General features: G+C 36.3%; 3 protein-coding genes across 9 annotated transcripts in view; 1 reads left to right on the forward strand and 2 right to left on the reverse strand.

Moving 5' to 3' along the window:
• The window catches only part of prkg1a (protein kinase cGMP-dependent 1a), a 123,037-nt gene extending 105,505 nt beyond the window's left edge, over window positions 1-17,532 (reverse strand). Inside the window, exon 1 of the mRNA XM_055169773.2 lies at window positions 17,404-17,532. Within this exon, the coding sequence (XP_055025748.2) occupies window positions 17,404-17,429 (26 nt within the window). The 5' untranslated portion in view covers window positions 17,430-17,532. The remainder of the gene's footprint in view (window positions 1-17,403) is intronic.
• On the reverse strand, window positions 7,530-10,648 carry nkx1.2la (NK1 transcription factor related 2-like,a). Its single transcript, XM_055169774.2, has 2 exons — window positions 9,493-10,648; window positions 7,530-8,677 (listed from the first exon to the last, which is right to left on the reverse strand). Exons 1-2 carry the CDS (start codon window positions 9,716-9,718, stop codon window positions 8,076-8,078), a joined length of 828 nt encoding a protein of 275 aa, XP_055025749.1. The 5' UTR covers window positions 9,719-10,648; the 3' UTR covers window positions 7,530-8,075.
• A 3,348-nt stretch (window positions 17,533-20,880) lies between the features above and the next one.
• On the forward strand, window positions 20,881-23,915 carry morn4 (MORN repeat containing 4). 7 transcript variants are annotated; one of them, XM_055169777.2, is made up of 6 exons: window positions 20,882-21,027; window positions 21,137-21,265; window positions 21,379-21,457; window positions 21,837-21,951; window positions 22,041-22,150; window positions 22,698-23,915. In XM_055169777.2, the coding sequence occupies exons 3-6, from the start codon at window positions 21,391-21,393 to the stop codon at window positions 22,844-22,846; spliced, it is 441 nt and encodes a 146-aa protein (XP_055025752.1). In that variant the 5' UTR covers window positions 20,882-21,027; window positions 21,137-21,265; window positions 21,379-21,390; the 3' UTR covers window positions 22,847-23,915. The 7 variants fall into 7 exon arrangements, with proteins under 7 accessions (XP_055025753.1, XP_055025752.1, XP_073729690.1 ...); XM_073873589.1 differs by adding an exon at window positions 21,539-21,644 and having other exon boundaries at window positions 20,895-21,265; XM_073873590.1 differs by lacking the exon at window positions 21,137-21,265 and adding an exon at window positions 21,539-21,644 and having other exon boundaries at window positions 21,009-21,027.
• The last annotated feature ends 387 nt before the right edge of the window (window positions 23,916-24,302 follow it).

Here is a 24,302-nt window from a genome sequence, read left to right on the forward strand (position 1 = left end):
TATGCTGCGTATTCACCCTTATAATTCATCATAAATCAAACCATTAATCATATGGCTTGGAGGTCATGTAAACAACCAACTAGAAATTATACAGAAAACCAAAGCAACCTCAGGTCAACATCATAGCAACGTCCTAGAATATCCTTAAAAAAGTTAGAACAATTTGGTTTTGGCAAATCAATTCAACCTATTATTTTAAGTTTTGACCTGTAAAAAGTTGGCATAACTTATAAAAACAAGTTGTAATGGTTTACTTTATTTTTTTACGTCACTTCAACTTACCAAATTATGTTGATTTGACAAAAATGCTGCATTATTTAGTGTAGCAACGTGGCGGCAAATTTTGCACCGGCAAGCATCACTTACTGTATGAGTCTAGTTGTTAAATTTTAACGAAAGTTTAAATGCAAATCGCTTGGGATTCAAAACACTTAAAGCAACATAAATGACTGTGAACTGTACTTATAAAAAACACTTTTTGTACTCTCGTTCTCAGCAGCAACATTTAGCAGCGGCACGATTCATAACACGGCCAATCAAGTGATGTGATTCTCAGTGTGATGCCAGTTTGATGGGAAGAGAAGAGATTTTCAATCAAGGTTCATTCAAAGAGCCACTGCAGGATCAGAACAGTAAGATCTGCATCAACCAGACATGATAGAGAATAATTTAAGCCTAAAATATCTAAATCAGGATCAGTTCATCTCAGTGGCGAGGCTACATAAGGGCCAGGGTGGCACTGGCCAACTCAGATTGATGGCTGGCCCACCCAGTCAGAAGAGACGCAAAATATTTTTGTGGATAACACGAGAAATTACTCATAAATTATAATGATCTCTTTAATAATAATTGCTCATTTTTCTTCACTACTCCCTGCTGGTGGAATTATTTTCTCTCAGGAGTCCAATAAGCCACAGCTCTCATACATTCAAAAAACAACTAAAAACCCATTTTCCAAATATACTTGACAAAATGATACTGACTGTACACACACACACACACACACACACACACACACACACACACACACACACAAAAACACTAACTAACTCTTTTTCTCTCTCAAGAGGTATTGTTTCGGTATTGTGAAACTTGTAACTTGGTAATTAAACACCTCTTGTATTATTGCCTTCTTATGACAAATTGCTTGATTGTTTCCTCATCTTTGTAAGTCACTTTGGATAAAAGCATCTGTTAAATGCCTAAATGTAAATATGCATAATTTAGAAACAACTAACTATTTATATAGAAAGTTTATCATTTGCATGTGTTTCTGGGTCATTCCACTGAATCGGTGCCATTTGCATGTTGTAACTCATCAAAATTGAAGTTGATTTTTTTCTTTTTTTTTACACTAAATATAATAACACATGTTTTACTTTTCGAAATGAGTATTGGTCAATCTCAGGTAACTACGGTAGTTTATTTTTTAACATGGTTTCTTAATGGAGGATGGAGGCATTTTGATAACAGGACTGAGTTTTTAGCATAGATTTAGCAAATACTGTACATTAAATATAGCTGCAGTAAATATGTGCTAGTAGCATAAAGACAAATTCTAGTGATTTACCAAAATGTTTTATTTTAAAATAATCTGATAACATTAAATAAATAATATAGGTAACAGGACTGTAAATTAAGGTTGACATTTACAGTCATAGCATAAATTTCATAGAAAAGAAAATGAGAAAAGTGACTTTTGATCTTTATATGACCTTCAGAAGATCCAAATGATGTCACTTTCTCTTGAAAATGTGACTTGCGGGATATTCCTAAATTAGAGGGGGAAACGTGTTGGGTAACAGGACTGAGTGAAATCCTGGGGACATGACTATATGTGCATTTTGTCTAAAATATTATGACTTTTTCAATGGTAATAAAAAATAATAAAAAAATATTTAAAGCAAAGATGTGATATGGACCCATACAAAAATGCAAAAAACAAATTTCATTCTTTGCCTTTAGGTATAGAGAGCAGGGACAGAAAAAAAATGCTATTTTTAGTGTTCTGTGTATTTTTTATTAATGTTTTAAAATATTTTGTTTAAATGTGGTGTTAGATTAACATGCAGTACACTTTGCTTAATAATAAAAAAAAATTTTTTTTTTTTTTTTTGAGTTGTTTTCATGCATTTTTATACTTTTAATATTCTGGGACAGCAATGTTACCCATTTGGTGGAATGACCCTTCTAAACCTAGCAAATGTTAACACTGAAGCCATTTTAAACAATTTGATCACAAAAATATGTTAAAATGAGCTGTTTTCTGTGCGCACACATATAAATAGACACGCACAGAGACGCACGTTTCAAAAAGCACGCAAACACAGAATCTCTATCCGCTTGACAGGACACATGCAAAATCATCCAATACCACAGTCTAAGCAATTTTTTTCAAGGTATGTCTTAGAGTAAATGCAAAGTGTTCAGAAAGAAATCAGATATCAGCATATGGATCAGTGCTGATCCGGTCTTAAAGTGGCAGTACCCTCCAAAAATCTGCTTATGTTTGTGTCATTATGTTAATCAAACAACAAAAGATAAAAGGAAAATCACATCTGTAGCTTTAAAAATATTAATTATATTTAATTTTTTGAATGAAGAAGACAGTGGGTCTCATTCACTAAGTTGCACTAAGTATGCACGTTTGTGAAATATTCGAACATTTTAACTAACAAATCATGAATAAACTAAAACTTAGACCACACATACGCAATAATCATGAACAAGGAAAAAGAACCCTATAATATATATCTGTCTTATATATCTTATATATTTTTCCTTGTTTGTGATTATTGCGTACATGTGGTATAAGTTGTTTATGTTTTTGCATACATTTAAAATAAATTTTAGTATGAAAGATTTTGATGAATCATGATTTGTTAGTTAAAACAAATTTGTGCGTACACATGCTTAGTGAATGAGACCCAGTGTTATTATTTATTTGATTCTATTTTTTTCCTAAATACTACCAGTCTCAGGTGTCTCTGCGAAGTGCATTAAAACCCTTTAATGCATGGCTAGCCGTGGATTATCCCGCTTATACCTTGGTTATTTGCCAAGTTAAAGCTGTAATGAATGTTTACAGTGTACATTTTTTAACAGACGGGTAAAAATGACGGTCATTTTCTTAATGTTAAGGCTCGCACTCCATCCGCTTTAAATAAAGTAGTGCTGAAATAAAACCTGCGCACTTTAAAGAGAGACGCACTTATGTCTCGCTCGCTCTCTCTGCAAGTGTAATTGTGTTACTATGGTTACCAATGTTTATAGTAGCAGATTATTTCTAACTGTAATTAAACTGACTGGAACTACCAGTGCATTAAACAGTTTTAATGCACACCTTCCAGCCAATCAGAATCGAGTATTTAAACAGACCATGGTATAAAGACAAGATGCATCATCAATGTGATGCATCAAGGTATTTAATAATTACTGATTATATAATAAAGGAAACAAGAGGACATGTTGTAAAACATTAGGCATTAGGTGACACAAAGGCTAATACCTTCCTCCTTCTTTTGTCCAAAAGCAGCATTGCATTGCTTTTAGATGCTGTTTCTAAATATATTACTGGAATGTAACCTTGGCAAACCATTTAAAATGTTTTGGTCTTTTCCCTTTCAAGCATACAAGAGCAACCTGACAGTTTTGCCTTAAAAGGACTTTATAAATCAATTATAATTTGAAATCAATTATAAGTCAAATCTCATGTGCAAATCTCATGTTTGTTCACATGTTTCTGTTAGCATGCATGCTTCCTTAGAAGGTATACAGGCCGCAGACAGCAAGGCAGTCCGCTAGGTTTTGGTACACAGCCAGAGAGAACAGACTTTCATATTTTGTTTGTAATGGTCTCATTACTGCTCCCCACAGTGACAGACTAGTGTAATCTTTCACCACGAGAGTTCACACGAAGAAGATCACTAGATCAGAGAGACAGACATGAGAGTAAACATTGCCCTAGGACAGAGGACCAAAATAAAGGCATCATTTTATATACGAGATCTCCTCCTGAGAGTCACTGTCTCGTTTCTGCCTGCACTTGTTTGTGTTAGAGCCTCCATTTGAAGTTGTTGCATTCAAGCGCTAAACATGAGCGTTTAAAAATCCTTAGCAAATGCAATGCAATGGAATGAACTTGCATTTTAGGGAAAATAGCTATTGGAGGGCTTAGCTTCAGATCAGTGTGCATGAATGCACTGTCACACATTAGGCCACACGTATGCCAGCATTCCATGAAACAATGGGAGAGGAATGGGAAGACTGGAATCCCATTGCACACGATTCATGTGCTATTCCTTGACCAAAACACTTCACTGTTTTCCCAGCTGGTCCGAGCACACGCAGTACACATACAGTATAGTGCTACCCCAGCATCTTTCTAACATTCTTCTGCCCTTATTAGTCAATATATTGTTTACTTCCCAGCAGGCAATTTTTGGTTTAAAAGACATCTAATAGCCACACAGCGATCTAGGCTAAAACAAGGAAATATTTGTGCTGTCAGTGAACATTTTATAGACATCTAACCATAGCCCAAAAATAAACCAAACCAAACCCCTTGCAATCACTGGTGACTTTGCTTACATGATATAAATCTAATAAATCTCAAGTTATTTGGGTAAAAACAACCACCAATTCAAAGATTTTTTTGCTAGAAGTGGGTTGCTTTTTGCTAGCTAGACTATATTGGGTCTGTATTTATCCTAGACCAGGGGTTTTCAAACGTTGATGCCAAGGACCCACAAATTTGCTAAACCTTTTGCGAGGGACCCCTACAAAAAAAAAAAAAAAAAAAAAAAAAATAATATATATATATATATATATATATATATATATATATATATATATATATATATAATATATAACAATTAACAATTTTATGTATAACAAAAATATAATTGGTTACTTACAGTAAAGTTGAATGTATAAAAACATTTTAATTCAAATTTATTTGTACTGCAGCAACGATCCCCAGGATAAAGATGTCTCTGATATAAAATAGTTGAACGATACAAAGCAAAATAAATGATTCTTTAAAGGTCAAGTGTGTAGATTTTAGCGCCGTCTAGCAATGAGATTGTAAACTGCAACATTATAAGAATGCTTAGCATTAAAATCCTGTTTTGTCATTAGGAGAAATCATCTTGTCTCAGTTATAAATTTGACTGGTAAATGATAAAGAATGATTTGTATTTATTGCATTGCAACAGATTGAGAAGCAGACATGCTATTTATGACTGGATGTAACTTTTGAAACTTCGCTGTAAAGGCGGCTCTCCTATTGGCTCTGACCTATCAGTGGGAATCTCATGAAAAAATAGTGAAGACCACTGCCCTAGAACCTTCTGGAGGTCCCTTGGGGGTCCCCAGACCCTAGTTTAAAAACCCCTGACCTAGACTGGGAAAGAGGGCTATATTGCTTGCTGGGTCACGTTACTCCTCTTGACAAATAGAGATGTGAAGTGTGAAAATTTCAGCTGTACTAGCACCATCAAACTGGAGAAATAATAACTGTTTTCAAACAAGAATAAAACCCAAACTTATTTTGTTTTACACTAAGCTGACACCATTGATGAATGGTGATGTCTGTAATCTCATTGTTTCTTATAGAATTAAAGCTTGATTTGATTCGATTGATAGAGCCAAAGTGCCAACTGAGCCATCTGAGAATTTAGGTTAGGTGCACTAGTGGTTCAAAAAATACAATTTGGTTTTGATAATCCGGAGATAACTGAGCATCATTCAAGTCTCCATAGCAATATCTCTTGGTCACTTGGTGCCACATCTCTTAGCAATCACTTGTGTTGTGTGCATGGGGAGAAAATAAATGGGAAAGTTCTTGTGTTGAGAAGCTCACTGAAAAAAATTTAACAGCAGTGCCAGTTGCACTCTGTGTTAACTGAATCATGTTTAACTTGGCACGAGTAAGCGAAAAGGAATGAGAGACCATGATATACTGTGAACATAATCGCAATATTGCACTGAGCAGTCAGCATAAAGGTATTCAACAGCAATTCATCAAATGATTTGTATTTAGGTTAAGTATTAAAGCAAATAAAAGTAAATGAAATGACATACTAATATTCCTCCTGAGTTGGAGAACAGGCTAATGAAATGACAGACTGGACAGACTGTTGTTCAGAAACACACACAGGCCATAAGGGCTGGATTCAATACTCCTACACAAATGCACAAACTCCCACCTAATATCACACTCCCGCAACACATGAACATTGAAAAGACGTTGTAGTATGTAGACATGTGAGCCATGCAATTTTATTGTTTTCCACATAAAAACTATTGTACATAATGTAAAGATCATTCTGTGAAAATATAACATTGATATCTTCAATATTGACTGATCATGTCAATGAATGAAATCAAACTTTGATGCTCCTAAACTCATCATTATGAGACTTTAGTTTTAGTTATTTTCTAATTAATTTAAATGCATCTGAGAACTTTATGTGTCTAATGCAAGTACACATTATATACCAAAACTCCTCTCAGGAATCAATAAAGGATCAAAAGTTCTTTGCTGATTGATGAGTTGATTATTAATAAACACATTATTGTTACAAACAATATAATCTAGAGCAAATTTTGAGACCATGCAGCACTTATTATAATGTCAAAGCAACTCTTGTCTCATCTGAGTCAACAATGTCCTCTAGTGGTCATCTTGTGTTATAGCTTTGCTTAGACCACAGCTGCCTGCAGTGACATTCAGATCAATATTTCCCAGGCCCTCTTGATCTCAGAGACTTTAAGGCTGTAAATCATGTTGCCTAATTGATTTAAACAACCTGTCTCACTTTCTTGTGTTTGAATAAAACTCGAAAACTATTGAAAAATGCCCTTGACGCCATAGGTAGCACTTCTTTGCAACTGATGTTTGATTGAGGCACATTTTATACATATACTTGCTGATTTTATTACATAATTATTACGGTGAATATTTTAGGAGCATAACTTTTGTAAACAACTACAAACGTTTACATTAGTTTTTATTTCTACATGACGCCATCTAGCGTTTGTGATGAGAGTCAAACATCACACTGTCTGCAGCTGGTCAAAGCATTTCTGTTACTATTATTTGTATACCATATGTGCCCTGTCTGTGAAATTCAGTCTGTAGTCACATAATCTAATGATGAGATTAGGAGCATTAAGGTTTGATTTCAGTCTTTGACGTGATCTTACTCAGTCAAAGATAGCAAGATTATTTTTCACAGAATGTTCTTTACACTGTTTATGGTTTATGGAGTACATCGCAAAAAAATTGACTCTAGCTGGGTTTTTACATGCAGGGTCACATATGTGAATTGCCAATGGAATCTAAATAAAAAGTAAAATGTTGCACTCATTTTCAAAACAGAATTACATAAAATGACAAACAATACATTAATTGGCATTGTTAATGCGCAATTGTGATTTGTTAAAAGTGCATTTTAGGAAGTTTCAGAAAAAAACACTCTTCTGTGGTTAAAGAAAAACCCATGTTGTTTTTAAAGAAGTTTATTTAACTAAGGAGCATGGTCATGTAATCCAACCAATCAGCGTGAAGAGGTCTCTAACTCTTGAATTACGCACTGGTACAACGAAAAAATAAATGTATCTTTCGATAAAAAAAAGCATTTAAAAATGTATTTCAGTGTGATTTTATTGATAGTAATGACCACGTTCAAAATGCACACACACCAATGTCTTTCAATGCAGTCTTTAAAAAATGTAATGCTACTTATTTACAGTAGGTTACTTGCTGGCACAGTTTATTATATATATATAGACATCTACAAGAGTTGTTTATCATATTTGTTTTCTGTCAACAGATCTTTGAAATAAATAATTTCTTGAGGTACAAGTATTGATATCTCTAAACTGTTAATGAAAACAAACTGCCGTTTAAATAATATAATAGTCTATTAAATAATATTAAAGCTGCAATCTTAAAATTTAAAACCAAATACGCCCCAAAAACATATAAAAGAAGCTTTATAAATCCACATTTATAAAATTCAGCTTTATAAATTCACATTTACAGGTAGTTTACGGCCATTCGTTTTACTTCATAAATGTGGAGTAAAAAATGCAGGCTGCAAAAAGCTATCGGTCAAAAACGGATGCAAGAGCGCACCGGAGGGCGCAAGCGGTACAGCAGAATGAAAGATAACATTCCCGGTGCTGAACGGAGGGTGAAGCGCTGATGTGGATCCACAGGTTGGGCTGATGCTAGTCAGAGAGTTCGTTCCGGCTTGCAGTGAGCTCTCAGCACCAGGGTTCTGCTTTTTCCATTTGGTTCTTCGGTTCTGGAACCAAATCTTGACTTGTGTTTCGGTGAGGCTCAGGGACAATGCGAGGTTCAGTCGCTCACACACGGATAAATAACGCGTAACGCGGAATTTGTTTTCCAGGGCCACCAGCTGCTCGTACGTGAACGCGGTTCTGGCGCGGCGCGGTTTCGCGCAACTGTGATGATCGGATCGACGCTGGCGTCGCTGGCGTGCCAGATCATCCGATGCTGGGTTGACTTTGTCTTCGCATGCTTCATTTGGATCTTCACAAGACGAACATCCGGAGCTTTCGAGAGCAGTCACTGAGTCAGACTCAGTGTTTGGATCTGGAGGATGCAGCCTAACACATCTTTGATGCTCTTCAGCTGAATGATCTCCTGTCAATAAATAAAAAAAGTAAATACAGTCATTTATAACAACCACAGAACTGCATGAAAAGTGTAGAATAACGCAAAAATAATAAAGTTTAGTCAACAAAAAGCTCTACTTTATCAAGTTAGGGCGAAAAAAGGTTTGGGTAAAATCTAGCTAGTTGCTGGCAATGAAATGAATCGGTGTGAAAATGTTGCAGGGAAAGGTTGCAAATGTCCGTCTGTCTATCTGTGGATTTAAAGGAGACACTGGGGTTGAATAGACCATAATCCCCAAACAATTTCTAAATCACAAATCGCCTCAAATGTCATGTTGCGGAAAGAAGTCCTAGTTAAATCCAGCTCTGCTATCTAGCCAAGGCGCACTAATGGAGTTTCATATTTGTCGGCAAATCGATAAATGTCATCTATTTAAAGGGAAGTTTTAATCGAACGATATTTGGGATCAGACATGGCAGGGGTTTGAAGTTTGGAGGCGCAAGCTGCTGGAGGGAGATATGCAGCATCCAGTAATGGGATATCGATCAAAGTGAGCGCAGGCATTCTCAATGGGACGATTTAAACAATTATCTGCCCTGACTGTCCCAATGGCAATCACTTACTCAGCCGCTGCTCCTGCTTAAAGAAAACGCAGTGTTGGAAATGAGGGAAAGGTCAAATCCTATCGTCTAATGACACAATGTGACACTATAGCTATAAGATATTGTTTCCTTTGCATTATAACAGAAGGCTAAGATATTACATTTACTGGGAACAATACAACCATATATACATTTTTACGCATTTTACAGTAACATTGTGGTGTTGGTTACATTTCTCACCTGTATTTATGTGAAGAGATTCTCCGTGTCCATGACTTTCTTTGCTTGTGACCTGTTCCTCCAAACTTCCAAATTCTGTGTTTTCCAAATGAGATGCTCGTTTTGTCTCCGATAAGGCTTCTGTCTTTCTACTTGTGAACTTTTGGGGATCCAGTATGTCAATAATTGAAAAAGAAATCCTGTGACTTGATGTCGTTTTCATTCCTGACTCTTTATATTCAAGCATTTTCCAAGATGTCCAAAGTCTAGAAGTATTTCTGATATTAATGTCTTGTTAAGCAGTCACGTGAAGTGAAAACAGCTTGTCGACGGATGCGATGCGCTCAGATGTCAGTGGATGAAGGTGCGCTGCGCTCCAGCTCTTAACAGATCCATTAAAGGAGACGCGCGAACACAAGCGTTTAACAGGACCTCTCGTGATTGGCTGAGAGGGTTCGATATTTAAACTTGCGCTTATTTCAATCAATACGAATGGACCAACAAAACAAAAGTTCTCAGGCTGACAAGTGGCATTAAAGAACAACACTGTCGCATCAAATCTTTAGCATGCTCTCATTAAAATAAATGTTATGTAATGCTTTTTGCAGTATATATACGTGTTAGGATTTTTGTTTTTTATAATATGAATCCTTGTCAAGTTTAGAGCACAGCGAATTAAAGAATAAATTAAAGAATGTATGTTTTCTTTTCAGATGGTAAACCCTTAATTTTAAAGACTTGTATTTCAGTGCATTTAAGAAAACTGTTTTGCAAATTGGTTGAATATTAGTTAAGTTAACAAATCCATGTTTTGGCTATAGCAAATAGTTTAACATTTTTAATTGCATAATTATTGCACATGAAGCTGTCCACTTTACCATCAAGGGTACCAATTGCAATTTGTGAACAAAATTATTTTTTGGCAATCTATGGGTTACTTCAGCGTGTTTACTTCAGTCAATCGCACAAGTCAGTATTTTCACATTCACTTTGTGCCATCAATCGTCCGGAGATGGATCAATACAAGTGTGTCCAACACTGATAAAAAGTCCTACTTTATTGTCTGACTGTATAGCCAGTGATTTAATGGTACTTATTTTGTTCACTTAACTGCTTGCATAGAAATAAAAAGAGATAAAACAGAAGCAGAAAGAAAATATTATCGCAGAAGGTGTAATAAAATATAACATCAAAACTAAAAGGCCTTATCTGCAAGTTCAGACTCAAAATAGTGTATTTTGGACACTTTGAATATAGTATTAATGTCACTGTATTAGCCTAACAAAATGATCAAAATCACAAGTTTTTAGATAAATTAAAAGTAAAAAGAAATTTAAAGTGCACTTTGTGCTTGAAATTCCAGGAGATGCCACTTTTTGATAATCTGATGCAATAAAATCTATGCATTTAGGCATAGAGTAAATCTACGAATACTTTATGAGGACCACCGTAGATCAAAAAGACAAGTGCACTGTCAGTACGCCCCAAACATATGCAAACATCATGTCAAATCCTATGTGTAAAATGTTATTTCCTATCCTTTTCTTTTTGAAAAAGGGCAACTGCCATTCAGTTGCATTTCTGCTTGTTTGCTAGCAGCATGCAGTGTATATTACATGGCTGTAACATGCTCAAACTTCAGACAGTCGAGGTCCGAACCGGGACTGTTTGCTTGCATTAGCATGTGTATGCCCAGAGCCCTGCTCTGAGTGAGGTCCATAAGAATGGAGGCTGATGTCTTTCCTGCGAGTTTACAACTTCCTCTCTACAGGTTCGACAGTGTGCACATCTGTTTACACAGGACCGGAGCACAAAAGTGTGGCCCAGGGGGCAAAATGTAAGCTCAGGTACTGGAAATAAAGAACACACAAGTGGGTAAGATGGGGAATCTAGGGTGCACAGCCTGGGGAGGGGGCACACTTATGGACAAACCTCCCCACTGTTTCAACGTCCCCACCTCCTGAACCATAAAACCATCAGAGCACCAGGGAGGCCAACTCAGTCTGGTAAATGTTGAATCGTTCATTTAGTCGCGTCTTGGGGTTGGGCTCTGTTTACGGATGGGCGTGGACTCTTTGTTTGGTTTTGTCCCTTCATTCCTGTCTGCAGTGCAGGCGGACAAAAGACCGGGAAACTGCCGAAACGCCACTCTTTTGAAGATTACGGCTTTAGAGTACTAAACGTCTCATGAGGTACCTTGTTTAAATGGGGAAAAGAGACTTTAAAAATCTTACGAGGGGTGTAAACAGATTACAGGTAAAGAATACATTGACTTATCTGTCTACATGGACAAATTCAGTGAAAAACAAGTATTATGCCATTAAGTGCATGCAGTCAGTGTACAGCATATTTCATATCTCGGGGCTTCTTTGCCAGGTATCTGTGGCAGAAAAAAAATATTTAACCCTATTAAAAACCAATTATATAAAGTGACCACAATTACTAACTAAACTTTATTTTGTGAAACAGAAAGGTAGATGTTAAATGTTCTTAATGCAACCTTACAATACCTTGTATGGCACCGTGTAACTCTACATTTTAAATACACACCTTAGTTAACTTCAAATTCAAGGACCTTTCAAGGACTTTCCAGGTCTAATACCCTCAAATTAAAGCACTTAATGTGGGGACACATTTCGAGTGAGAGCAAGGTTACATCGTGCTACCTTTTAAGATACATTGTTACAGTTTCCTTTCGAGGGAACTCGCGCTGCGTCACTGCGATGACACTTTGAGGACGCATCCAAGCGTAAGTGTGTCTGAATGTGTATATCAAATTCAACCAATGATGAGGCTTAACGACAAAGACAAGGTGACGCCGGAGCCAGGAATTATATATCTATATCTGAAATATTGCCAAAAACGGCGTTATAGGGATGCAGGAAGTATGGCAAGGGAGACGCAGCGTCTCGTTCCCTTCTCAGGGAACAACAGTTACATACGTAACCCGAGACGTTTTCATGTGTTAAAGCATTTTGGCATGAATAAACATTCGCATACAGAAGATATAAGCATTCAAAGCGAACAGTTTAGCACGTGTGCTAAAAAAGTCAAGAATTTTTATGATATTATCCTACACTACACAGTGAATAATATGGATTTTTTTCCCAGAAAACTTCTTGCATAAAAGAGATTCAATCACTTTCAATGGCCTGTATCTATTTCAAAATCTTCCCGGGGCCTTGAATTTCTTTCCCCAGATTCACAAACTTTAAAGGATTTCAAGGACCCATGGGAACCTTGTAAACAGTGTTGGCCAAAAGCATTACCCAAAAACTTTTGGGCATGATATGAAAGTGATGTTTTAGGACGACCAAGCGAGCACAAGGTCGGCAGCATTGTTTGGTAATTGCCCAAACGGTTCTACCTGTTCGGCAGCAGGCGTAATGAAGGCTCGCTGACAGCGTCCGGGACGGGTGAGCGCATCTGGCAGATGCTGACATGCAGCAGATGTGGAAAGTGGCTGAGTGATTTGTTAAGGGTCTGGATCATAGCAAAAAAGGGCAATTACACCAGGGGACACTGTCACACAGTCATGGACATCGGCCTCGCCCCTTAAACATGCACACACACTTTCCCTAAGGTAAAGGTCAGTTCACTCGACTTTACTTTAACTACAGCTTCATACTACAGGAAGAACGATATGTGACCTAGTCTTTGAAAATTTTTTACCGTTTTCCACATAAAAGGCATCTTACATCATGTAAAGAACATCTTGATATCTTTAATATTGACTGAGTAAAGTCCAAGTCATCACCAAAAACTATTCGTTTCGTCTATCAAATACTTCAGGTCCAAAATAAGTGATGGTGAGTGAAAAGAAATCTCATCGGAGGACATGAATGTCCGTCTGCCTTTGGCTATCTATGTACAGTCAATGTCAGTAGCAAAGACTCAGTCAGCTGTCACACTAGACATGACTCACATCTATGTCCCGTGTCAGGTGTTTAGAGATGCACATGCTAAACGTATGCGCATGTGCCAGACACCTCATTGGCTGAGTTCAAATACAAGCATTATGCACCAGCAAGTGATCACAGACTCTTCAGGGTTGATGCACTCACATTTATCGTGAAAGAATTACACCCGTATCTCCTCCATGTGAGTTTGAGGTTTGGGGCCGATGTTCTGTCACTCAACGTTTGCTTTGATTGCACATTGTTCGCAGAAGGTCGCATCATAATTCATTAAATCTTAATGAGTCCCCCTGGAACCACCTGCATGCCTTTACTCGATTGCCCCTTTAAATTACGAGCGACTCTCACGCTCGGCGCGCTCAAAAATGAAGATATATTCTCCATGTAAAGAAGAGAGCTATTAGTTACATTATTTAAACAGCCCTCTTTAAAGCCAGGGGAAGGCTGACTTTATGAAGGGCAATTAGGTACTCACTATAATTGATAATTCATACTCATCACAATTAGGCAGTATAAATAGGGTGTTTGGGATTAATGGTTATGGCTGTTTAGAGAGAGAGAGCGAGAGAGAGAGAGAGAGAGGTACTGGGTTGAACTGGTCAGGCATGGCTGATGGAGTGGAAGGAGGCAGAACCAAATTCATCTCTATTTGCAGAGGAAACAGATTGTGTTTGTCCCTTCCACGCACAACCAAATCATTCAATGGCTTCCTCACCTTGAGCTGTTTAGGTGAACTGCGTGCGGGCCTTTTTGTTGGGGAAGCTTAACCCACAGAGAGTCACTGTGGTAAAAGGGCAACATGTATGTGATTACATAATACATATCTCCATACTTTTAATGTCATTTAATGTTGGAGGCATACATCTCAACTGTAACATCACAGTCTGTGTTATGTTGAGATTGGCCTGTTTTCCAGCGGTTTTTTGCATGCACAAAGTTTACATAAAAACGAGGAAACAAACACACTTTAAGCAACCGATATGTCATTACCATGTACAGAATTCTTATTATTCATCTACAATATGCCTAGGTACATATATTTTACAGCACCTTTAACAAATGTATCCAAATCAAGTGGGTTTAAAACAAAATATCTGCCTGTGGATTATGAAAAATAAATCTAAAGCATTTTTTTTCAGAAATCAAGTCTTAAAGGGATAGTTCAGCCAAAAATGAAAATTACCCCATGATTTAGTCACTATATTTTTCTTACAAAATGGCATCAATTGCCCTAACAAGGCCTTTATTAACCCCTTGGAGCTGTGTGGATTACTTTTGTGAAGGGTGGATGCATTTTTTTGGGGCTTTAAGCCAAAAGCACCATTTACTACCATTATAAAGCTCGAAACAGCCAGGACATTTTATAATATAACTCTGATTGTGTTCATCTGAATAAAAATAATCATATACATCGAGTATGGCTTGAGGATGAGTAAATCATGGGATCATTTTCATTTTGGGCTGAACTATCCCTTTAATATCATGCTTTAATGATTTATTTTAATCCATCAAGTAAATTATTTAGATTTTAGAATTTTAAAATATTTTTATAGGAAAACAAAACAAAAATACTAGAATAAAAAATGTAATGTTGCAAATTCCAGGTAAGCTATTTTACATGACTATATATGTACAGCTCTGCTCTGATTTAAGAAAGTTTGTCCTAAACACATCAGTGGTGACATTTCGCACTAATTTCGGAATCTATAACTCATATACTTTTAAGAAAAACATTTAACCAGCGGCATTTGGGTCTCAGAGGATTAAACTATCATTAAAAGCTCATAAATGGTCTCATGGAAAATGAATGTACTCTACACATGTGATCATATGCTGTTTAGGCAGTAGACGGATGAGGTGAAGGTCTTATGTATAGCTTTGCTCTCTGCTGACACCAGCATAATTGCTATACTGAGATCTGGAACAGGCAGACCTCACTAATCAATAAAGTCTTCACCAACCATTTCCCCCAGTGCTTCTGCCCTCATTTCTCCTCTAATTGTTCCTCATTCAGAAAGGGCTACGCCATGAGCTAAAGGTGTGTACAGGTCACAGGTGCCTTTTACTGTATATTTTCTAGTGTGTGTATGAGCAGAAGAATTTTAAAACATCAAATTCCTGATTAATTATTACATTCATTAGATGTCTTGTGTTTTTGTATATTATACGCTTTTTATCAGTACCTTTACTAAGCAAAGTCTAAGCAATGTGATTTCAATGCAAGATGTGATCGTGCTAAAGGAGAACTTGATATGAATAAAAAATCCCTTGCGCAATTGCTTAAAATTAAGTAAAAGTTACTTAAAAAAGTGGACGCAAAAATGATGCACTATATTTTTAAGTAAATCCAGTATACTATTGAAATTATTCTTTAATGCAATGTGCCTGATTTAAAAAGAAATAAATGCAAAAAAAAGTACATTTTTGCTACAATATGAAACATACATCTACAATATATATATATTAGGGCTGTCAAAAGATTAATCACGATTAAATACAAAATAAAAGTTTGTGTTTGCATAATATATTTGTATGTGTATGTGTGTAATTACTATGTATATATAAATACACACATACATGTGTACATTCAAGAAAAAATGTATTTATGTAATTTTTTTTATTTATATATAATATAAAAAATATAAAAATCTAAATAAATAAATATATGAATGTGAATATATATATATATATATATATATATATATATATATATATATATATATATATATATATATATATATATATATATATATATATATATATATATATATATATATATATATATATATATATATATATATATATATATATATATATATACATATATAAATTAAATAAATGAATAGTTAATTAATTGTTTTAAAACTAAATTTTCCTTTTATCCCTTTATAGCATCACATTTAAAGAACACGTCAATAGAATGGGGGCACTGAAATATCAGCCAATCCAAATTATGAGGTCAAGGCTAAAGCACCAAGAAATCTTAATTCCAAGACCACCTAATAATTTTTAAATGAGGCAATAAATAATCACTGACATCTGCTATGTAAAAGTATAATACACATGATCAGTTCTGCCCTCGACAGATGAAGGTAAATTATATTTAGCTGCGAATACCATGTCCTTTAATAATCCTATCTTTTCTTATCACCAAAGAGGGACAGATTCATGGATAACGTTATTGCTTATGAAATAAAAGCCCCTCTCTCCGCACCGGGGACAGGAGATTTAGAACTAGCGTGTGACTGTGTGACTTCTCTAACCTTGATGTTGGATGCACCGATCACGTACGGCAAACTTTTCTCACACGTTATGACTTACGGAGAATTATAGGTCAATTTAGGGCAATGTGACCCTTGTCAACAACCAACCATCCCTCTGTTTTAGAAGTTGACCTTTGTGATTTTTCCTGCAAGGAGAGCAGACTCTCTATTGCATTGTTGATGTGTTAGTAGTGTGGTCAGTCCTCATGTTGTGGGTGGGCACTCATGTGTAGTGATGCCTGCAGGGACCATCCTGTGACTCTGGGGCATATGGGCTCTACTGCCCATTTCCCTGGGGCATTATTGCCATGCTGATTTACTACCAGTGAAGGACAATCATCAGAGAGCAAATTATGCCCCAATCACATTGTGCGAGTCTTTGTTCATGGTCTTTCAGTTAAAGCAATGAAGGGTAATAAGCGTCTATAGACAATCAATTATCTAACAATTTAAAAGTATTAGCTACCATTTAATACTATATATGTACTGTATATGGCTTGCTTTGAGATACACAAACAGCATTGCATTACACAAAAAACAACTAATAAATAAAAGTAAAATAAAATAGGGAAGAGGGGGGATGAGCTTCTGTATAGTCATATTTACCCATGATGCACTGACAGCGTTTGATATATGGTGCCATATTTAGAAAATGGGATTCTCGTTGTTCGGAAGTGGGAACCGCTTATCCTTAACATTAAAGGCAATAGATCTCGGTGGTGAGATTTTTATCGACATTTCTCATTACCAACCTATTGGTGTTTATAGCGACGGTCATAAATGGCGCTCCCTGTGGTGCTATGTTTTATGAAGAGATCAGCTGTCAAGGCATACGGGTTTAAACCTCTGCAGGATGACTCCAGCCAAGTCTAAATGACCTGAGAGAGAGAGAGAGAGAGAGAGAGAGAGAGAGAGAGAGAGAGAGAGAGAGAGAGAGAGAGAGAGAGAGAGAGAGAGACAGTATCACAATAACTATAGGGGTTTGACTTATTATTTTCTATGCTGCTTTTAATCCAGTGTTTCTCAACCTTATTATTTCAGGGCCTCCACAAAACAATATTTTAAGCTCTCTTAATTTCTACCAAATTAAATATACTAATATAACAATGTAAACACCATTGTTGTTTGCACCATAATACTTAATTCTGTTTAACTGGAACCTGTACACAAACGTGGACAATTACACTGCTTTATGTTCAAAGAAAAATATTTGGTTATTATATTTATTGGTTCTTCCTAACCCCAAATAGCTGGAAGAAATCTGAAAAAAAAGAAGACAAACCAAAGCTTGGGTCTTGGGAGGATAAAGGGGGTGGTGTGTCAATTTTGGCGGCATCTAGTGGTGGGATTGCAAATTGCAACCAACAGCTCGCCCCTTAAAGGGATAGTACACCCAAAATGAAAATGCTGTCATCATTAACTCACCTTCGTGTTGTTACAAACCTGTATAAATTTCTGATAAACACATAGGAAGATATTTTAAGAAATGTTTGTAACCAAACTGTTTGTGTACCCCATTTACTTCCATAGTATTCTTTTTTCCTAAGTAATGTGTTAATGGGGTCCACGAATGGTTTAGTTACAAAAAATACTCAAAATATCTTCCTTTTCTTCATTGTTTATCAGAACAAAGAAATTGCTTGGGGTTTGTAACAACATGAGAGTTAGAAAATGATGACAGAATTTTCATTTTTGGGTGAACTATCCCTTTAAAGGGGACAGTTCACAAGACTTTTTTAAGATGTCAAATAAATCTGTGGTGTCCCCAGAGTACGTATGTGAATTTTTAGCTTAAAATATCATATAGATAATTTATTATAGCATGTTAAACTTGTCTCTTTGTAGGTGTAAGCAAAAATATGCCGTTTTGGGTGTGTCCTTTAACATGGAAATGAGCTGATCTCTGCACTAAATGGCAGTGCCGTGGTTGAACATTGCAGATTAAGAGGCGGTATTATCCCCTTCTGACATCACAGAGGGAGCCACATTTCAATGAGCTATTTTTTCACATGCTTACGGAGAATGGTTAACCAAAATTAGGTTACTGGGTTGATCTTTTTCACATTTTCTAGGTTGATAGAAGCACTGGAGACCCAGTTATAGCACTTAAACATGAAAATTTGTCTTTTTCCATGTTTAAGTGCTATAATTGGGTAACCAGTGCTTCTATCAACTTTGAAAAAACAACAACCCAGTAACTTAGTTTTGGTAAACCTAAACCATTCTCTGCAAGCATGTAAAAAATAGGTCATTGAAATTTGGATCCCTTTGTGATGTCAGAAGGGGATCTTATCATCATAATACCGCCCCTTAATCTGCACTATCCAACCAAGGCACTGCTATTTAGTGCAGAGATAGAGAGAGACAAAATAATTGACAACACAATTAGGTTTCAATTGCAACAAACCACCATGACAGTGTTTGCATTTCATCAGCTCATTTAAATTTAAAAGGATATCCAAAAAACAGCAAATTTTTGCTCACACCTATAAAGTGGCAATTTTAACATGCTATAATAAATTATCTATATGGTATTATGAGCTAAAACTTCACATACGTACGGGGAAACCAAAGATTTATTTTGCATCTTAAAAAAGTCTTGTGAAATGTTCCCTTTTATTTCAAAAACATATGTTAGCTGACAAAGGACAAACCTGTCGTTGTACAAGACAACGAATGCGTCCGAAACAAAAGGTAGCTGTCTTGTTGGCTCACTTCGGCAGCATGAAGGCAGCTCCGGAAAACGTATTCGGACAGCCTTCATATGCAGTATAATGGAATTCTGCTTGAAATATAAACAAAGAGCGCCTTTGTGATAACTTATTCCATATTTGAAAACTGCAATACTAATTTCCCGCTAAAAATGCAATAAAAAGGAGTAAAAATATAACGTTATTTACACTAAATTTGGGATCCAGACCTTTTCTTGGGTGCCATTTTATTTTTTCATACTCGATCAGGTTCAACCAATCACATTCCCTACTCTAAAAACAAACGGTGATAAATAGCACTAAAAGTGGTTCTTGGCTCGTAATCATAGAGGAACCATTTTAAGTGCTATATAGACCCCTTCAAGGTTTGTAAACATTGAATGACTATCGGGTGCGCGAGCATGGGGTCAAACTGTTCATACCATCGAGGCTTTATAATTTAATCTAACAGGGCTGAAAAATGATGACTTACCCCAAATGAAGCCTATGTTATCTTTGAATTGTCCCAGTCTGCACGTTAATTGCTTGCAGCCTCAGATGTTGTAGTTTTTTGTTTTTGAGATTCTGCATGAATCGCAAAAACTAAACGAAAGACCTGGTGCGATTTTCAAAGCCCACGATGCAAGAAGGCATTTTTTACGATACCGAATAATACACAACTCAATCTGCTGTAATGACTTTTCTGACCCCGACATGCGCAGTGGGAACCGCCTGTGATGTGAACCGTGAAGGGGTCTATTGCACCGATGAAGTCCCTGTGTAGCACCTGTGTAGAACCATATTGTGCTATGTAGAACCATATGTGGTGCCATAGTGGTGCTATATGACCCCCGTATGGTTCTTCATAGGTGCTATATATTGTTTTCTCAGGATAGGGGTTATTTTCTCAAATATATAGTGTAGAGTCTACTATATAGTGTCGTACTGTAAAAAAAAATTTAGGAAAGAGAGACATTTTTTAAGTCGTGTACGTAAATTCACAAATTTCAATAACCCTGGAGAAATATTTAGTAAAACAAAAATTAGCACCAGACTTTTTAACTTGACAGACAACTTATGATGGTCCTCTTTACAAGTTAAAAAGTTTATAAACGTATCAAACTATGTCGTTTAAGTACAGTGGGCCATTTTAGACAATTGCCCATTCAAATCACTTAACAAATAAATGTCGGCCATGCGTGTTCACAAAACACTAAATTACACGTGAGGTAAATATAAATTAATATAAGCCAACAGTGGGCGTTTATACAGCTTGAGAAAAAACTCAAACTACTTACATTTACAAGAAAAAGATTAATGTGTTCAACTTTTTGTTCGTTTGTAGGATGATACTTAATTGGACCATACTAACGTATAGTTTTTATTTCACATAGCCTACTTGTCAATCCTGTACAATTTTTGCCAGAAAATGATGTGAGAGGATGTGTACATACCTCTTATATCGATACACAAACAACCCACACACTCCTAAAAACCTTACCTAGGTTTCTACCGTCGCCGATCAGCCAATCAGCGCTCAGTATGAATCCACGCGCAGCAAACAACGCGAGATTCGGCGAGAGAAAGCGAGACCCGGCGACTCAGAGTCAGATAGATTCTCTCTGCAGAGCCGCTAAACGAAGATAAGACTTTTAATGCTCTTGAGGTCGCACATGAACGTAGCAGGTAAGCGGATTTTATCTACAAATAGCTTATTAACAGAGCTCCGGTCTTTACACGGCTGCGAATGAGAAGCCGGATGACGTCATCGCCGCCGCTGCTCTTCTTCTTCTAGGCTGTAATGTTACAATGCATCCCGTACAAATGACTCGTTACTGTATTACCGATACAGTGCGCGGATAAAAGTGAACTTCTTTAGACCGTGCTGGTTTTAATATTGGATTGGACATCGCTGTTCTGTTTGGTATGCTTTGTGTTTATACATATCTGAAATTATAGCTGTAATCTCGCTCACTGTGGATAACCATTGGATTTCATAATTTCTACCCTCGTATTGTTCATTTGGTTTATCTGCAGCTTGGTGGAGGTATGACATTGACCAGAGGCTCCTTTACTTACTCCAGTGGAGAAGAATATACTGGAGAATGGAAGGAAGGCAAGGCATCATACATTACATTGTATAGGATCATTGCATTGCTGTTTCATGTGCTTTTTATTAACAATATTAATATTTCAGATGTAGTTATACAAGTACTTCTCAAGTCATTGAATGGAAAGGAAGAACATTGGACATATTTTGTGTCTACTGTCAAAGCAAGTCTAATGTTAAAACACTGAAATGGGTTGGTACTTATGCATATTCATAAGATTTATATAGTTTTGATAATTGTGGAGGGTTGTAGTCTGAATGGCTTGAGGTGGTGGTTGCTAACATCTTCGCGGTGCTAATGCGGTAGATTCTGCTGTAATCCCACGTACTAGGGATTGGGATTGAAAAGATGTGGAGAGTACTAAGTTATGTTGTAATTGTGCAGGACGGAGACATGGCAAAGGTGAGCTGAAGTTTGCTGATGGCACCTGTTATAAAGGTAATTTTGAGAATGGCCTCTTCCATGGATCAGGAGTGTTAGTGTTTCCTGATGGATCCAGGTCAGTGAATTTGTGATTGATTTAATTGCATGTGAATATTTACGATTTTGTGACACAGTAACGCTGAAAACTCAGTTTGTTATCAACAGGTACGAGGGGGAATTCGCCCAAGGAAAATTCCAAGGAGTCGGAATCTTCAGCAGGTTTGACGGGATGAAGTTTGAAGGGGAATTCAAAAGTGGTCGTGTAGAAGGACATGGTAAACATTTCTCCTTAATTTGACAAACACCTTTTTCGTAAAACTTATTGAATGACAAAAATATCTTCCATTTAAAAAGTTAAGAGATGAGTAAAGGTTCATGGAATTAATATCAGCTGTAATAAGCCTAAGAATTTGTGACCCTGTCTGTAAAATCCAGGCTGGTCTCATGATCTAATTATGAGATTAGGAGTAGTCATAGCTATGGTCTACTAAACAGCTTAGTCAATATTAAAGATTTCAGAGTTTTATTTTTACAGAATGATCTTTACATTATGATTACAGTAAATCACAAAAAAAGATTTTAACTGAGTTTTCACAGACAGGAGCACAAATAAAAAGTTTATGAAAAAGTCATGGTCATAACTGTAGGGAATATAAATATTTGTACTTATTTAAGGAAGAAATGTCTGTTTATGGGTGGAGTCAGTCACTGTTATTGTTTTAAAATAAATGATTAGTAAAAAATATGAATGGAAAAATAATAAAAGTTTATTACTCAAAACTGGTGTGGGAACCCTGAAACATGTTTATGTTCCCCGTGTAGGGCTGCTGACATTCCCAGACGGTTCCCACGGTGTTCCACGAAATGAGGGTTTGTTTGAGAACAACAAGCTTCTGAAACGAGAAAAGTGTCAGGCTGTGGTGCAGAGAGCCAAGAACTCGGCATCTACAGCCCGAGGCCTCTCTGTATGATACACTGCGGCTTAAGGATCGGGTCCCAAAATACAATCCGGATTGCATAGACACAAATAAAGAGAGCAAAGCTGATTGTGGATCTGCATCTGCATCTCTGCCTTCATCCAACAAAGGAGCTTGGAAATCCATGAGATCCATCAGACCCTCTGGGATGGATGAAAGAGTATCCATTCCACAAGTCTCTGTATTTTTCTCGCATGGTTCCTCTGCCTTGGTTCCTCTGTGGCTTAAAAACATTACAAAATTATGTCAGTGTGGTATCGAGTACAGACTAAAGTCACCATTGGAGGCATATCAGGTACGAAAGTGTGGTCGTCAGATTGGGGGCATTTTTTTGCCTTTGTCTCTGATTGTATCACTTGTGTTCGACTTGATCAGTTTTATTGGTTGTTATTCAGGGTTCCCATGGTCACGAAAACCTTGAAATGTCAGGGAATCTTAAAATTGTGCTTCACTTATAAGGTAAAGTCATGCAAATGAGTAAGATCTCGATTTTATGAATTGCATTTAGTACAAAAAAAATTATGGAAACTTTTAGTGAAGTTTGGGAAACCTGCTGTTGTAACCTTTCCGAGTGGAAATTTTCTTTATTGCACATTTGCCTTATTTCTTGTGTTACAATTTTTTAATCCAGCAATGAAGCTGGAAGAAAATCCGACATGGGGACAGCTGTAAGTGAAAATATATTTAACTTGTTTTAAGGATTTATGTATTATTTAATTAAATTACAATGAGTACTTATAATTTACTAACAGATTATAGTGTAAATGGTTGATTTTAGTTGTGTTATTTCTGAGCAATGAAGACATTTACAATTGGTTTAAATTATTTAAAATGTTTTGACATTTGCAGATACGTCTGCCAAATATGTTCGAGGATTTATTTGTGTATTTACTGTCATTTAAATTGAATGCTTGTGGTTCACAGTTCCTATCATTTGCAGTGTCAAAGAGAAGCCTTAGACAACATCATCTAAAATATACTGACACCAAAAAGAATTTTGCACTGTTATTTATGTGAGCAGAGATCTTAAAAATTGATGTTGAAAATAAAGTCAGAAAAAACTCATTCTTTGTCATGTTTGGCTATTCGTTTTCTAATCACTGAACATTTAAGCGAATGATTTAAAGGCACAACGTGTGTTGTTTATATCAAGACAGCCAGCAGCATGCCAAGATATCAGTTTGTGAATGACATGAGGCAGATTATGAATCTTTATGATTATGAAACTATACAGCAGCAGAACACAGTTGATAAGTAATGTGTAAAAAGATGAAAGAGTTCAATTATTCACTCATAAACAATAATATATTAAAGTTCTGTCTGCTTATATTTTTTCCAACAGCAAGTGTTTAAATGATCCAAATAATGATAATAAAATATAATTCAATATAGTGCACCAAGACCAATGCATAAATATAAACTACATTTATTGGCATCATGCAATATAAAC

Source organism: Misgurnus anguillicaudatus, chromosome 11 (genome assembly GCF_027580225.2).
Source record: "Misgurnus anguillicaudatus chromosome 11, ASM2758022v2, whole genome shotgun sequence".
NCBI lineage: Eukaryota > Metazoa > Chordata > Actinopteri > Cypriniformes > Cobitidae > Misgurnus > Misgurnus anguillicaudatus.

Coding starts and splice junctions, on each gene's coding strand:
- morn4 (XM_055169778.2), top strand. CDS start 21,391: ATGACATTGACCAGAGGCTCCTTTACTTACTCCAGTGGAGAAGAATAT. Junction 21,458..21,836: donor TACTGGAGAATGGAAGGAAG/GCAAGGCATCAT, acceptor GTAATTGTGCAG/GACGGAGACATGGCAAAGGT. Junction 21,952..22,040: donor GTGTTTCCTGATGGATCCAG/GTCAGTGAATTT, acceptor TGTTATCAACAG/GTACGAGGGGGAATTCGCCC.
- nkx1.2la (XM_055169774.2), bottom strand. CDS start 9,718: ATGCTTGAATATAAAGAGTCAGGAATGAAAACGACATCAAGTCACAGG. Junction 8,678..9,492: donor ATCTCTTCACATAAATACAG/GTGAGAAATGTA, acceptor ATTTATTGACAG/GAGATCATTCAGCTGAAGAG.